Source organism: Saccoglossus kowalevskii, chromosome 3 (genome assembly GCF_978046115.1).
Source record: "Saccoglossus kowalevskii chromosome 3, keSacKowa6.1, whole genome shotgun sequence".
NCBI lineage: Eukaryota > Metazoa > Hemichordata > Enteropneusta > Harrimaniidae > Saccoglossus > Saccoglossus kowalevskii.
The window spans coordinates 8,768,422-8,785,105 of record NC_140643.1 but is presented as its reverse complement, the minus strand read 5'-3'; the positions used below and the strand labels follow the sequence as shown (position 1 = coordinate 8,785,105).

At 33.9% G+C, this 16,684-nt stretch overlaps 1 protein-coding gene across 1 annotated transcript in view; it reads right to left on the bottom strand.

The window, feature by feature from the left end:
* Positions 1-16,684, bottom strand: part of LOC102804806 (tyrosine-protein phosphatase non-receptor type 22-like) — a 64,496-nt gene that overhangs the window by 42,285 nt on the left and 5,527 nt on the right. Inside the window, exons 3-10 of the mRNA XM_085496729.1 lie at positions 11,726-11,790; positions 10,789-10,926; positions 9,851-9,919; positions 9,273-9,335; positions 8,872-9,014; positions 8,508-8,574; positions 7,787-7,864; positions 7,488-7,601 (exon numbers count right to left, since the gene is read on the bottom strand). Coding sequence (XP_085352855.1) covers positions 7,488-7,601; positions 7,787-7,864; positions 8,508-8,574; positions 8,872-9,014; positions 9,273-9,335; positions 9,851-9,919; positions 10,789-10,926; positions 11,726-11,790 — 737 coding nt within the window. The remainder of the gene's footprint in view (positions 1-7,487; positions 7,602-7,786; positions 7,865-8,507; positions 8,575-8,871; positions 9,015-9,272; positions 9,336-9,850; positions 9,920-10,788; positions 10,927-11,725; positions 11,791-16,684) is intronic.

Below are 16,684 nucleotides of genomic sequence, written 5' to 3'. Positions count from 1 at the left end.
CCATTGATGTATTGTGCATGTATACTGTGAGTACACTAGTAATGTATTGTACATATACCAGTGATGTATTGTGTATGTATACTGTGAGTACACTAGTAATGTATTGTACATATACCAGTGATGTATTGTGTATGTATACTGTGAGTACACTAGTAATGTATTGTACATATACCAGCGATGTATTGTGTATGTATACTGTGAGTACACTAGTAATGTATTGTACATATACTAGTGATGTATTGTGTATGTATACTGTGAGTACACTAGTAATGTATTGTACATATACCAGCGATGTATTGTGTATGTATACTGTGAGTACACTAGTAATGTATTGTACATATACCATTGATGTATTGTGCATGTATACTGTGAGTACACTAGTAATGTATTGTACATATACTAGTGATGTATTGTGTATGTATACTGTGAGTACACTAGTAATGTATTGTACATATACCATTGATGTATTGTGTATGTATACTGTGAGTACACTAGTAATGTATTGTACATATACCATTGATGTATTGTGTATGTATACTGTGAGTACACTAGTAATGTATTGTACATATACCAGCGATGTATTGTGTATGTATACTGTGAGTACACTAGTAATGTATTGTACATATACCAGTGATGTATTGTGTATGTATACTGTGAGTACACTAGTAATGTATTGTACATATACCATTGATGTATTGTGTATGTATACTGTGAGTACACTAGTAATGTATTGTACATATACCATTGATGTATTGTGTATGTATGTATACTGTGAGTACACTAGTAATGTATTGTACATATACCAGCGATGTATTGTGTATGTATACTGTGAGTACACTAGTAATGTGTTGTACATATACCAGGGATGTATTGTGTATGTATACTGTGAGTACACTAGTAATGTATTGTACATATACCATTGATGTATTGTGTATGTATGTATACTGTGAGTACACTAGTAATGTGTTGTACATATACCAGCGATGTATTGTGTATGTATACTGTGAGTACACTAGTAATGTGTTGTACATATACCAGCGATGTATTGTGTATGTATACTGTGAGTACACTAGTAATGTGTTGTACATATACCAGCGATGTATTGTGTATGTATACTGTGAGTACACTAGTAATGTATTGTACATATACCATTGATGTATTGTGTATGTATACTGTGAGTACACTAGTAATGTATTGTACATATACCAGTGATGTATTGTGTATGTATACTGTGAGTACACTAGTAATGTATTGTACATATACTAGTGATGTATTGTGTATGTATACTGTGAGTACACTAGTAATGTATTGTACATATACCAGCGATGTATTGTGTATGTATACTGTGAGTACACTAGTAATGTGTTGTACATATACCAGCGATGTATTGTGTATGTATACTGTGAGTACACTAGTAATGTGTTGTACATATACCAGCGATGTATTGTGTATGTATACTGTGAGTACACTAGTAATGTATTGTACATATACCATTGATGTATTGTGTATGTATACTGTGAGTACACTAGTAATGTATTGTACATATACCATTGATGTATTGTGTATGTATACTGTGAGTACACTAGTAATGTATTGTACATATACCAGTGATGTATTGTGTATGTATACTGTGAGTACACTAGTAATGTATTGTACATATACCAGCGATGTATTGTGTATGTATACTGTGAGTACACTAGTAATGTATTGTACATATACCATTGATGTATTGTGTATGTATACTGTGAGTACACTAGTAATGTATTGTACATATACCAGTGATGTAAGCAAATAACACCGAATAAACGGCAAGGTAAAGACTATGTCTAATTATAGTAAACACGTACTGCGTGCGTGACTCGAACCGGCGCTCGCGTACGGCACCCAATCGCCTAGCTTCACGCCACTACACGTCTTCCCCTCGGCCACCTGGCATCCCCAAAAAAGGATGCTTAATAACCGAACTTATTACGTGCAGAGAACACGAAACCCGTTCACGCGATCCGCGCCACACAGCGTGGCCAGAATGCGGCAAAGGCCTTCAGATCTGGCTGTAGTAGGATGGTGAAAGTAATGGTACAGCATTGTAACAGTGAATAAGTACTGAGAAATAATTCTAAACTCATAGTTGCTGTCGACATAGGAAGTAAAGTAAGCAAATAACACCGAATAAACGGCAAGGTAAAGACTATGTCTAATTATAGTAAACACGTACTGCGTGCGTGACTCGAACCGGCGCTCGCGTACGGCACCCAATCGCCTAGCTTCACGCCACTACACGTCTTCCCCTCGGCCACCTGGCATCCCCAAAAAAGGATGCTTAATAACCGAACTTATTACGTGCAGAGAACACGAAACCCGTTCACGCGATCCGCGCCACACAGCGTGGCCAGAATGCGGCAAAGGCCTTCAGATCTGGCTGTAGTAGGATGGTGAAAGTAATGGTACAGCATTGTAACAGTGAATAAGTACTGAGAAATAATTCTAAACTCATAGTTGCTGTCAGAGAAGAATCACACTAGTAATAACACTAGAATAACACTAATAATGAATAACACTAGAATAACACTAGTAAGAATAACACTAGTAATGTATTGTACATATACCAGCGATGTATTGTGTATGCATACTGTGAGTACACTAGTAATGTATTGTACATATACCATTGATGTATTGTGTATGTATACTGTGAGTACACTAGTAATGTATTGTACATATACCAGTGATGTATTGTGTATGTATACTGTGAGTACACTAGTAATGTATTGTACATATACTAGTGATGTATTGTGTATGTATACTGTGAGTACACTAGTAATGTATTGTACATATACTAGTGATGTATTGTGTATGTATACTGTGAGTACACTAGTAATGTATTGTACATATACCAGTGATGTATTGTGTATGTATACTGTGAGTACACTAGTAATGTATTGTACATATACCATTGATGTATTGTGTATGTATACTGTGAGTACACTAGTAATGTATTGTACATATACCATTGATGTATTGTGTATGTATACTGTGAGTACACTAGTAATGTATTGTACATATACCATTGATGTATTGTGTATGTATACTGTGAGTACACTAGTAATGTATTGTACATATACCAGCGATGTATTGTGTATGCATACTGTGAGTACACAAGTAATGTATTGTACATATACCAGTGATGTATTGTGTATGTATACTGTGAGTACACTAGTAATGTATTGTACATATACCAGTGATGTATTGTGTATGTATACTGTGAGTACACTAGTAATGTATTGTACATATACCAGTGATGTATTGTGTATGTATACTGTGAGTACACTAGTAATGTATTGTACATATACCAGTGATGTATTGTGCATGTATACTGTGAGTACACTAGTAATGTATTGTACATATACCAGCGATGTATTGTGTATGTATACTGTGAGTACACTAGTAATGTATTGTACATATACCATTGATGTATTGTGTATGTATACTGTGAGTACAGTAATGAATTGTACATACACCATTGATGTATTGTGTATGTATACTGTGAGTACACTAGTAATGTATTGTACATATACCAGCGATGTATTGTGTATGTATACTGTGAGTACACTAGTAATGTATTGTACATATACCATTGATGTATTGTGTATGTATACTGTGAGTACAGTAATGTATTGTACATATACCATTGATGTATTGTGTATGTATACTGTGAGTACACTAGTAATGTATTGTACATATACCATTGATGTATTGTGTATGTATACTGTGAGTACACTAGTAATGTATTGTACATATACCATTGATGTATTGTGTATGTATACTGTGAGTACACTAGTAATGTATTGTACATATACCATTGATGTATTGTGTATGTATACTGTGAGTACACTAGTAATGTATTGTACATATACCATTGATGTATTGTGTATGTATACTGTGAGTACACTAGTAATGTATTGTACATATACCATTGATGTATTGTGTATGTATACTGTGAGTACACTAGTAATGTATTGTACATATACCATTGATGTATTGTGTATGTATACTGTGAGTACACTAGTAATGTATTGTACATATACCATTGATGTATTGTGTATGTATACTGTGAGTACACTAGTAATGTATTGTACATATACCATTGATGTATTGTGTATGTATACTGTGAGTACACTAGTAATGTATTGTACATATACCATTGATGTATTGTGTATGTATACTGTGAGTACACTAGTAATGTATTGTACATATACCATTGATGTATTGTGTATGTATACTGTGAGTACACTAGTAATGTATTGTACATATACCATTGATGTATTGTGTATGTATACTGTGAGTACAGTAGTAATGTATTGTACATATACCAGCGATGTATTGTGTATGTATACTGTGAGTACACTAGTAATGTATTGTACATATACCATTGATGTATTGTGTATGTATACTGTGAGTACAGTAGTAATGTATTGTACATATACCAGCGATGTATTGTGTATGTATACTGTGAGTACACTAGTAATGTATTGTACATATACCATTGATGTATTGTGTATGTATACTGTGAGTACACTAGTAATGTATTGTACATATACCATTGATGTATTGTGTATGTATACTGTGAATACACTAGTAATGTATTGTACATATACCATTGATGTATTGTGTATGTATACTGTGAGTACACTAGTAATGTGTTGTACATATACCGGTGATGTATTGTGTATGTATACTGTGAGTACAGTAATGTATTGTACATATACCATTGATGTATTGTGTATGTATACTGTGAGTACACTAGTAATGTATTGTACATATACCATTGATGTATTGTGTATGTATACTGTGAGTACACTAGTAATGTATTGTACATATACCATTGATGTATTGTGTATGTATACTGTGAGTACAGTAATGTATTGTACATATACCATTGATGTATTGTGTATGTATACTGTGAGTACACTAGTAATGTATTGTACATATACCATTGATGTATTGTGTATGTATACTGTGAGTACAGTAATGTATTGTACATATACCATTGATGTATTGTGTATGTATACTGTGAGTACACTAGTAATGTATTGTACATATACCATTGATGTATTGTGTATGTATACTGTGAGTACACTAGTAATGTATTGTACATATACCAGTGATGTATTGTGTATGTATACTGTGAGTACACTAGTAATGTATTGTACATATACCATTGATGTATTGTGTATGTATACTGTGAGTACAGTAATGTATTGTACATATACCATTGATGTATTGTGTATGTATACTGTGAGTACACTAGTAATGTATTGTACATATACCATTGATGTATTGTGTATGTATACTGTGAGTACAGTAATGTATTGTACATATACCATTGATGTATTGTGTATGTATACTGTGAGTACACTAGTAATGTATTGTACATATACCATTGATGTATTGTGTATGTATACTGTGAGTACACTAGTAATGTATTGTACATATACCATTGATGTATTGTGTATGTATACTGTGAGTACACTAGTAATGTATTGTACATATACTAGTGATGTATTGTGTATGTATACTGTGAGTACAGTAATGTATTGTACATATACCATTGATGTATTGTGTATGTATACTGTGAGTACACTAGTAATGTATTGTACATATACCATTGATGTATTGTGTATGTATACTGTGAGTACACTAGTAATGTATTGTACATATACCATTGATGTATTGTGTATGTATACTGTGAGTACACTAGTAATGTATTGTACATATACTAGTGATGTATTGTGTATGTATACTGTGAGTACACTAGTAATGTATTGTACATATACCATTGATGTATTGTGTATGTATACTGTGAGTACACTAGTAATGTATTGTACATATACCATTGATGTATTGTGTATGTATACTGTGAGTACACTAGTAATGTATTGTACATATACTAGTGATGTATTGTGTATGTATACTGTGAGTACACTAGTAATGTGTTGTACATATACCGGTGATGTATTGTGTATGTATACTGTGAGTACACTAGTAATGTATTGTACATATACCATTGATGTATTGTGTATGTATACTGTGAGTACACTAGTAATGTGTTGTACATATACCGGTGATGTATTGTGTATGTATACTGTGAGTACACTAGTAATGTATTGTACATATACCATTGATGTATTGTGTATGCATACTGTGAGTACACTAGTAATGTGTTGTACATATACCATTGATGTATTGTGTATGCATACTGTGAGTACACTAGTAATGTATTGTACATATACCATTGATGTATTGTGTATGCATACTGTGAGTACACTAGTAATGTGTTGTACATATACCATTGATGTATTGTGTATGCATACTGTGAGTACACTAGTAATGTATTGTACATATACTAGTGATGTATTGTGTATGTATACTGTGAGTACACTAGTAATGTATTGTACATATACCATAGATGTATTGTGTATGTATACTGTGAGTACACTAGTAATGTATTGTACATATACCATTGATGTATTGTGTATGCATACTGTGAGTACACTAGTAATGTATTGTACATATACTAGTGATGTATTGTGTATGTATACTGTGAGTACACTAGTAATGTATTGTACATATACCATTGATGTATTGTGTATGTATACTGTGAGTACACTAGTAATGTATTGTACATATACTAGTGATGTATTGTGTATGTATACTGTGAGTACACTAGTAATGTATTGTACATATACCATTGATGTATTGTGTATGCATACTGTGAGTACACTAGTAATGTGTTGTACATATACTAGTGATGTATTGTGTATGTATACTGTGAGTACACTAGTAATGTATTGTACATATACCATTGATGTATTGTGTATGCATACTGTGAGTACACTAGTAATGTATTGTACATATACTAGTGATGTATTGTGTATGTATACTGTGAGTACACTAGTAATGTATTGTACATATACCATTGATGTATTGTGTATGCATACTGTGAGTACACTAGTAATGTATTGTACATATACCATTGATGTATTGTGTATGTATACTGTGTGTATAGTAATGAATTGTGTTTGTGGCCATATAGAGACAGAACACAGAGTGTTCTTGAAAAGGTTTGATTAAATAGACGGAAATAAGTAAGGTAATCACCTCATTGAAAAAGAAAAACATTTTCAACATGATTTGCAAATAAGCAAGAACACTCTGTTCTTTGATTGAGTGCAAGTAATAAGAGTTTTGGTGTGTGACGTAGAATTTAACAGCTGAGTGAAAACCTTGGTCAATTGGTGTCTGAAATATAGCTTTAAATGCACGCATGGACACATGCACAAAGCCTTAACCATAAATCCATATTGCGGACCTTGTTTGATCAAAAACTAACTCATTGACATGTGGTATTTCTAAAAATGTTAATGTCATTTATTTTTGTGATCATGAGACCAATCAATCCTTGTATTCGATACAAATCTGATCATATTTACCGGATTTTCACACTGAATGTTTTCATAAGTATGTCCAGTAAGATTCTGATGTTTACTCTTTATTTCTTCAATCATTAACTCTGATACAGCGAGATGCACAAACTCATATTGATCCTATAAGGCACAATTTACATGTACTTCAGGTCAACATGTAATTATCATATTATAAAGTCAGACAAAATTACAATAAATACTCTCCACAAGTATGTACAGTCACGTTGTATTGTAAATGATAATATCCACAGATGGGTGAGACAGGAAATGTTAATTATGGGTAAGTTTATGAGATTATAGCTTACCCTGGTTTGTACTATGGCTGGGCGTTGGCGTCTCATATTATCAATGAGATTGAATAAATCAAATGTTTCCTCTATTTTCTGTAAGTAATAACAAAAGTGATAATTGTCAGACCACCAAAGACACATTAGATTAAATAGTTGATATAGTGAGCATATGAATGACAATAGGATTAATTAATCATATGACAATTTAACAAATAGACAGACATAACAAAAGAGATTAAATTATGTGGATGGTTTCAAGTCTCACCAGAATTTAAATATTGCATAGAGATGAAGAAATCACCAAAAGTCACTTCCACTATGATTTATGTAGGATGGACGTACATATACCATCAGCATCAAAACAAACTTCACATACATATTTTCCAAACAATTGTATTAAATCCCTTTTCTTAGATCATCAAGCCATTGTTAAATTATCATATGATAAATCACAAATCCACCACTAATCCAAAAATCCAACACTAATCCAAAAATCCAACACTAATCCAACACCAAACATAAGCCAATCCTACATGAATTATATAATACTTTCACAGTTATGTAAGTTTTTCAAATCTTGATCTTGTCTTGATGTAATAAAAGGTTATATGTGTGGCCTTTGCGCATATGTGATCTCTAATTTGTTAGCAATAAGCCCACGCAGAATTGACAGCCATGACTTAATATACTTTAGTAATGCACAGGTCAAACCTTCCAATAGACTATATAAACTTACTTCCATTTCTAACAGTTTCATAACTAAGTCTAGAACAATAATAGCTCCAGTTCTGCCACAACCAGCACTGTAAAGAAAAGCATATTGTGAATCAGTAGGAGCAGCTTAATGAAGAATTCTTTATTTTCGCTATTTTTGCTGGATAGATGATTCAGTGAGAATAGAATCCAGCAAATAGAGTGAGAAACACAGTTTTCTGGAAGTGAGAAACAAAGCTCCTTGGGAGTGAAATGCACAACTCTGAGAAAGTGAGAAACACCTCCCTGAGAGTGAGAAACAGCATTGAGAAATATTATAGCTCCCTGAGAGAAAGAAAAATACACCTCCCTGAGACTGAGAGGTTTTATGAGTTAGCACAACTTACCTACAATGTATTACTATAGGTATATTATCATGAGGCTGCAGTTTTCTAAATGCCTTTATCATATTTATGATTGGCAATGAAGATGACGGTATACCATGATCCGGCCAGGCTTGATAGTGAAACTGAGTAAATTTACGTTGTTCCTAAAACAAATTGGAAAATAATGCTAATGACTTTAAATGGTATGGTTTTATGGATTAAAATATTATTGTATGCATTTTGTGTGTGCTGAAGCTACATGCAAGTAGCTGTTAAATACATGAGTTGTAGCTATGTTAATAAATAAGTAAGCAATAATTATAAAAACTATCAGCTTTTATGAAATGTTTTCAAATTTTCAGTGAAGCCCGTGTTTGTGTCATCCCCCCACCACTCCAAAAATAAGAAGGCGTATTACTTACATCACCCTTTCGTGCACAAATTTCTCTGACCACAACATTCTGACTCAAACGCTTTTCAGATGCCTATTTAAAACAAAGAACACACGGCGAGTAATATATATATGTATATACAATAAAGTCTATTTTGCATATTGAGAAGTACATCTATTTTGCATATTGAGAGGCACATCTAATTTGCATATTGAGAAGCACATCTAATTTGCATATTGAGAAGTACATCTATTTTGCATATTGAGAACATCTAATCTGCATATCCAGAAGTACATCTAATTTGCATATTGAGAAGTACATCTAATTTGCATATTGAGAAGTACATCTATTTTGCATATTGAGAAGTACATCTAATTTGCATATTGAGAAGTACATCTAATTTGCATATTGAGAAGTACATCTATTTTGCATATTGAGAGTACAACTAATTTGCATACTGAGAAGTACATCTATTTTGCATATTGAGAGTACAACTAATTTGCATATCCAGAAATACATCTATTTTGCAAATTGAAAAGCACATCTAATTTGCATATTGAGAAATTTGTCAATTTTCTAGAACAATGTGCTATAAAAAATGTGTTTACCAAAGTTATTGTAAATAACCCAAAAACCTTCTCATCATCTAGTTCTGGCCAGTATTTCTCACATTTAGCCTGAAAAACAGGAAAAATGAAAGAAGATCACACATATTAATTAAAAAGAATTAGGCAATTATGAATATTAAAAGTGTCCTGTGGGAAAACATGAATTATGTGATATATGGATCCATCAGTGAACAATGTATCATATAAATAACAAGCAGTCTGTCAGCTGACATCACTCTGCTGTTTTTAGATGCATAATGAAAAATAGAAATATCAGTCTAGCCATTAAAAGAATTTTGGATAATTTATCAACACTAAATAAATTAATCTGACAGAGGACGAAATCAATGTGATCTATCCAAAGCACCTACATATAAAATATTAAAACAATTGACGTTTTCAAAAAGATGTCAGAAATTGCCAAAAATGAAAACAAAGTACACATCAGAATTAGAGAATTGAAAATATCGTCAGGAAATGAACAAAACTGAGAGAGGTCCACTTAAAGTTAAGGTACCTGTATATCAAATATCAAAGCAATTAGACTTGCAGTTTTCAGGAAGTTTAAAATATTACTTATTACCAAAAATATTCATCAAACTTAGGAATTTGAAAATATTGTCACAAAATGAGGTCTACCTGAAGTACATATGTATGAAGTTTCTAAATCAACTGGATTATTCAGGAAGAAGTAAAAAGTATAAAGATGGCTATGAATCTGTAAATAAAGTATGAAGTGACCTCCTAATTATCAGACACCTGTGAGTAATAGTCTTTATTTTCAATCAATAAAAGAATATGGTGATATTTATTACATGGTAAGTTCATAATTTGTACTGCATTGTACCCACTTGTCAATTACATACCTGATTTGCTGATTCTAATATTTGTATGAAAAAACTTAATCACATTTAGCTCTCATAAACGTTATTATTTACCTTTCCATTTTCCACAGTTTTACAAGCCATTACAATAATCTCTACTTTGTAATGCCACATCATTCGCCAAAAGTCTACAACTGTATTCGGTAATGGTGCTTGGGAAGCTATGTACACTTTAGCTGCATCATCAACACCCTGCCAAGAATAAATAAGAAAATAATGTGCAGATTACATGCTACTAGTATTTAATGTGCAGATTACATGCTACTAGTATTTAATTGGCTGTGCTGGTATCACTATATTTTTCCAGCATCACTCCAAATTCTAAGGAATTCTAAAAACAAATAAAGTGGAGGAAAATATTTATTTTTAATAACCAAATTATTGGCCGAGGCACTCCTTGGGTCATTAAAACTGAATATTGAACAACAATACATTAATTATATGTTTTATTATGCTATATAAATAAACAAAACATAAATGTGAAGCAGAAAACATTCTGGTTTTTTTGTAAACACTAACTGTACATGTGCAATAAAGAAATCAACGTCACTGATGACCTTGAACATAAGGTATAATATAAGGTTATTACAAGGATACCTTAAAGTATGCACAAAGACAGTACAGCGGCAGTATCGACTAACACGCAGCATGGGTCAATGAGAGGTATCTTCATAATAACCCTATTATTATACATCTTTTCCTTCCAAGGATACATCATGGGAATGCCGAAATCCAAAAAGTTTAGAACAGTATCAGCGAACTTCTGTGTATGGATTCTGGTCAAAACAAGGTGGCTGCCATTATAGTTGGGTATTGTTGCTTGGATTTTTATTATTAGAGAACACTTAGGTGTGTAATCATTCCATATTTGGAATTTGCATTTTCTTATATGGTAGGATGAAAATACCCCGTAAAATACCGCAAAATTACCACACCCTGTAACGTATGGCGTTACGCTGACAGATGTATAATAATAAATAATTATACTTACAGTAACAAAGTTAGCATTGATGTAATCTGGACCTTGATTATCAAGTTTGACCCGGGTTTCATCAACTACATAGAAAGAGAACATGCATCATACAAATGTAAATGGGATATACATGGGAAACACTTCCTTGCTTTAAAATATCTAACAGGTAGTTAAAAACAAAAAATATTGGCCTCAACTACACATGACGCTAATGATGTGTTTAATGTTGTTCATACGACTGTGACTGATAGACAACTGTATAGGTTTGAGTACTGTAAACGAAAAAGTAGAATTGAATTCTTTTTTGGAATAATAATAATGCAAAAACAATTTAACTAGTACTTTCTAAGCATGGTCAGATCTGATGAACTCACTGGATAAATGCTGTTTACATATTGGCCCAAGTGTTTTTTGTTTTGTTTTTCAAATTACAATCAATCTTTTTTTCAAGAAAAGTAGTTTTGAGAAATCAAAAGCATTTCTGCTCACAGCTAAACTGTGACATTCACATCACAGCTAAACTGTGACATTCACATCACAGCTAAACTGTGACATTCACATCACAGCTAAACTGTGACATTCACATCACAGCTAAACTGTGACATTCACATCACAGCTAAACTGTGACATTCACATCACAGCTAAACTGTGACATTCACATCACAGCTAAACTGTGACATTCACATCACTGCTAAACTGTGACATTCACATCACAGCTAAACTGTGACATTCACATCACAGCTAAACTGTGACATTCACATCACAGCTAAACTGTGACATTCACATCACAGCTAAACTGTGACATTCACATCACAGCTAAACTGTGACATTCACATCACTGCTAAACTGTGACATTCACATCACAGCTAAACTGTGACATTCACATCACTGCTAAACTGTGACATTCACATCACAGCTAAACTGTGACATTCACATCACAGCTAAACTGTGACATTCACATCACAGCTAAACTGTGACATTCACATCACAGCTAAACTGTGACATTCACATCACTGCTAAACTGTGACATTCACATCACAGCTAAACTGTGACATTCACATCACAGCTAAACTGTGACATTCACATCACAGCTAAACTGTGACATTCACATCACAGCTAAACTGTGACATTCACATCACAGCTAAACTGTGACATTCACATCACTGCTAAACTGTGACATTCACATCACAGCTAAACTGTGACATTCACATCACAGCTAAACTGTGACATTCACATCACAGCTAAACTGTGACATTCACATCACAGCTAAACTGTGACATTCACATCACAGCTAAACTGTGACATTCACATCACTGCTAAACTGTGACATTCACATCACAGCTAAACTGTGACATTCACATCACTGCTAAACTGTGACATTCACATCACAGCTAAACTGTGACATTCACATCACAGCTAAACTGTGACATTCACATCACAGCTAAACTGTGACATTCACATCACAGCTAAACTGTGACATTCACATCACTGCTAAACTGTGACATTCACATCACAGCTAAACTGTGACATTCACATCACAGCTAAACTGTGACATTCACATCACAGCTAAACTGTGACATTCACATCACAGCTAAACTGTGACATTCACATCACAGCTAAACTGTGACATTCACATCACTGCTAAACTGTGACATTCACATCACAGCTAAACTGTGACATTCACATCACTGCTAAACTGTGACATTCACATCACTGCTAAACTGTGACATTCACATCACTGCTAAACTGTGACATTCACGTCACAGCTAAACTGTGACATTCACGTCACAGCTAAACTGTGACATTCACGTCACAGCTAAACTGTGACATTCACGTCACAGCTAAACTGTGACATTCACGTCACAGCTAAACTGTGACATTCACGTCACAGCTAAACTGTGACATTCACGTCACAGCTAAACTGTGACATTCACGTCACAGCTAAACTGTGACATTCACATCACAGCTAAACTGTGACATTCACATCACAGCTAAACTGTGACATTCACATCACAGCTAAACTGTGACATTCACATCACAGCTAAACTGTGACATTCACATCACAGCTAAACTGTGACATTCACATCACAGCTAAACTGTGACATTCACATCACTGCTAAACTGTGACATTCACATCACTGCTTGTAGCATTGAAAAAATAATAATTCCATGAGTTCGAAACTATCTGCAATTTTGGAGTAATAAAAGTTTATAGAGGCCTATATTTTGATCACATTATAGAATGTGTTAAACATTAATTTGTCACACAAACCATTAATTTGTCACTAAAACCATTAATTTGTCACACAAACCATTAATTTGTCACACAAACCATTAATTTGTCACTCAAACCACAGTTTTAGAACCTGACATTGACAAATGATAGTGTTCTTGATGTCAGTTATATTTAATATATATTAAGGTAGCATCTCAAGTTTGTGGCTTCCCATATTAACTCCTTCTGTTCTGGCTAACAATAACACTCTTTGCGGACAGTTTGTATGCATATAATTAGATATGCATACAAATTGGTGATGTGAAAAAAGGTTTAGAATTCCCAACGATTGACCTGTTTTTTTTTTGCCAAATAACGCATTTGTTATTTTTTTCACTCTCTCAAAACGAAAACTCCAATTTGCGCACTGAATGGTTTAAACAATGGGTGTTTACTTAATTTGCGCACTGAATGGTTTAAACAATGAGTGTTTACTTAAAGGGGAACTAAATAGACCCTATTTTGGTGTTTGTATTTATCAAGTTATGTATATTGATTATAAATTTGAAAAAAAAATAAAAAAAAATGATTATCTTCAGAGTTATGATGATTTAAATATGAGAAACCATAAACCTGCGAAGGACTTCCGTTTGCGCCATCTTGCCATAAAAAAAACGCCCTCATGAGGTATAAACAGGTAAGGTAACAAAGCATGATGACGAAATAGTATCTGATTAAATATAAGCAACTTAGGGAGCCATAGCTGGCTGGACTGGTGAATTGACTTCTAGTCTAGGTTGTTTTGACTTTTACGTTAATGTTATTTACAAGCATATCAACATACAAACATTATGGATGTGCGATTGATCGAGACAGGCATTTTGTTTTGTTTTTTGTCTAACTGTCTAATAAATGCTGTTTCCAGTACTGCACTGTGCGGCGTGCAAATTATTCAAAGTATGGATGCTGGAGTATGCAATCTTGAGATCGTAGGGTGGTGGTGGAAACATTTTTGTCCATGTATTCACGGGGCTGCACTGGCAAATCATGGGACAAGTGTCACAGGAACACCAAGCAGATTGTTCACAGACTTCCGTGTAATTTGAAATATAACTTTCATCCAAACAAGGGGCATCGTCAACGATATACTCTCATCACTCACACTGAACTGATCTGAATCGTCAAAGTGTACCGTACTTCCCTGATCATAAGCCCGGAGGCATGAACACGTAAAGGGAAAGTAAGGGATGAGCTTGTACTCGAGGACCAACTCAGAAAAAATGATTTTGTTTTGGGGTTAAACACTGTAACCATCTTGCAGACAACGAAAAATTATCCAAAAAAAATATTCGTTCACCACGCCGGGCTCGGGAAAATAATACTTATTTTTGAAAAAAAAATGCGTCATTGATTTGAATGATACTTACAATGAAGAAACAAACATGTTCATAAAAAACACACACATTTTATTACAATACGATTTACATACCGTCTGAATTTACGGTGAAATAATGGGTAGGGTCTGTGAGGAAACAGTGGACGAAGGCATTTATCATTATCTTCGTTTTGGAATGTTTTTGATCCTACGCAAACTCTCGACGCAAAACAATTTTCCACCATGAGGTTTTTCAGCACGATTTGACCTGGAACAACATCCTCTGACATAACAGGTCATGTCTTTCATTAACCAATCAAAATGATGTGTCGTAATGATGAAATTTTCCGATTATTGACGATGATTCTTTAACGAAATGCGGAAGTGAATTACTGCAATGTTAAAATGCGATCTGTAGCACTGATTGCAACGAAAAAACGATGATTTTTTTTCCCCTAAACACTGGCGATTAGCAATTTCCGAAATATAAACGACGGTTAATAGTAACCGTGGGTAAACTGAGTGTGGAGGAAGAATTTAAACACCTTTCTCGGTCGCCAACATGTCTCATCATTCAAAACCTAGGCCTTTCATAATAGTCTCAAAGTAAACCATGCCCAATAACCAGGTACACGCCTTGACGAACACATTTTTGGCTTTTCGAAGGCTACTACTCAAAGAAATATGGATTACTCCAGAATTGCAACATCGATGTTCATCCTGAGTAAATGACAGAATAGAAACGATGCGAATCACGTTGTGTACGTTCGCCATGCACTCTGAACTTGAAAGTAATGCGAGTTTTCTCATAAAACTAAAAGCATGAACCAAACTAATGATTATTATGAAATGAAACACACATTTTACACGCATATTTTAAAGAATATAGTCGACGCCCAGTAAAAACACTCTGGGCTTATAATCGTGAATGCCCTCAACTCGATAAATACCAAGTAAAAACATAGGGATGGGCTTCATACTCGGGAGGGTCTTAAGATCGGGGAAGTACGATACTTTGACGCAATTGGGCTTTCACTCTCAGAATACTGTGGTTCAAACGCATAAGGCTCTAACCCAAATTTTAAAAAGCACATTGTGCATATAAAAGTTGAGTTTATACTAGTAGTACACAATGCTTGGCAGCATGAACGGCTATGTACAATGGCGTATACGAATGCGATCAGATACTAAAACGTCATAGCTTTGAAAAGTACCCGGATGTTAAATATGTTCGTTCGTTAATTATTCCCCTCCATGAATGGCCTCCATGGCAAGCACTTCAAATGCCTATCCAAGCTACAGTTATAATTAAAACAAAATTAAACCACTGCAATATTATTTCAAATACAGTTTAGAATGTACACAACTATAAATTAAGGCCGCATTT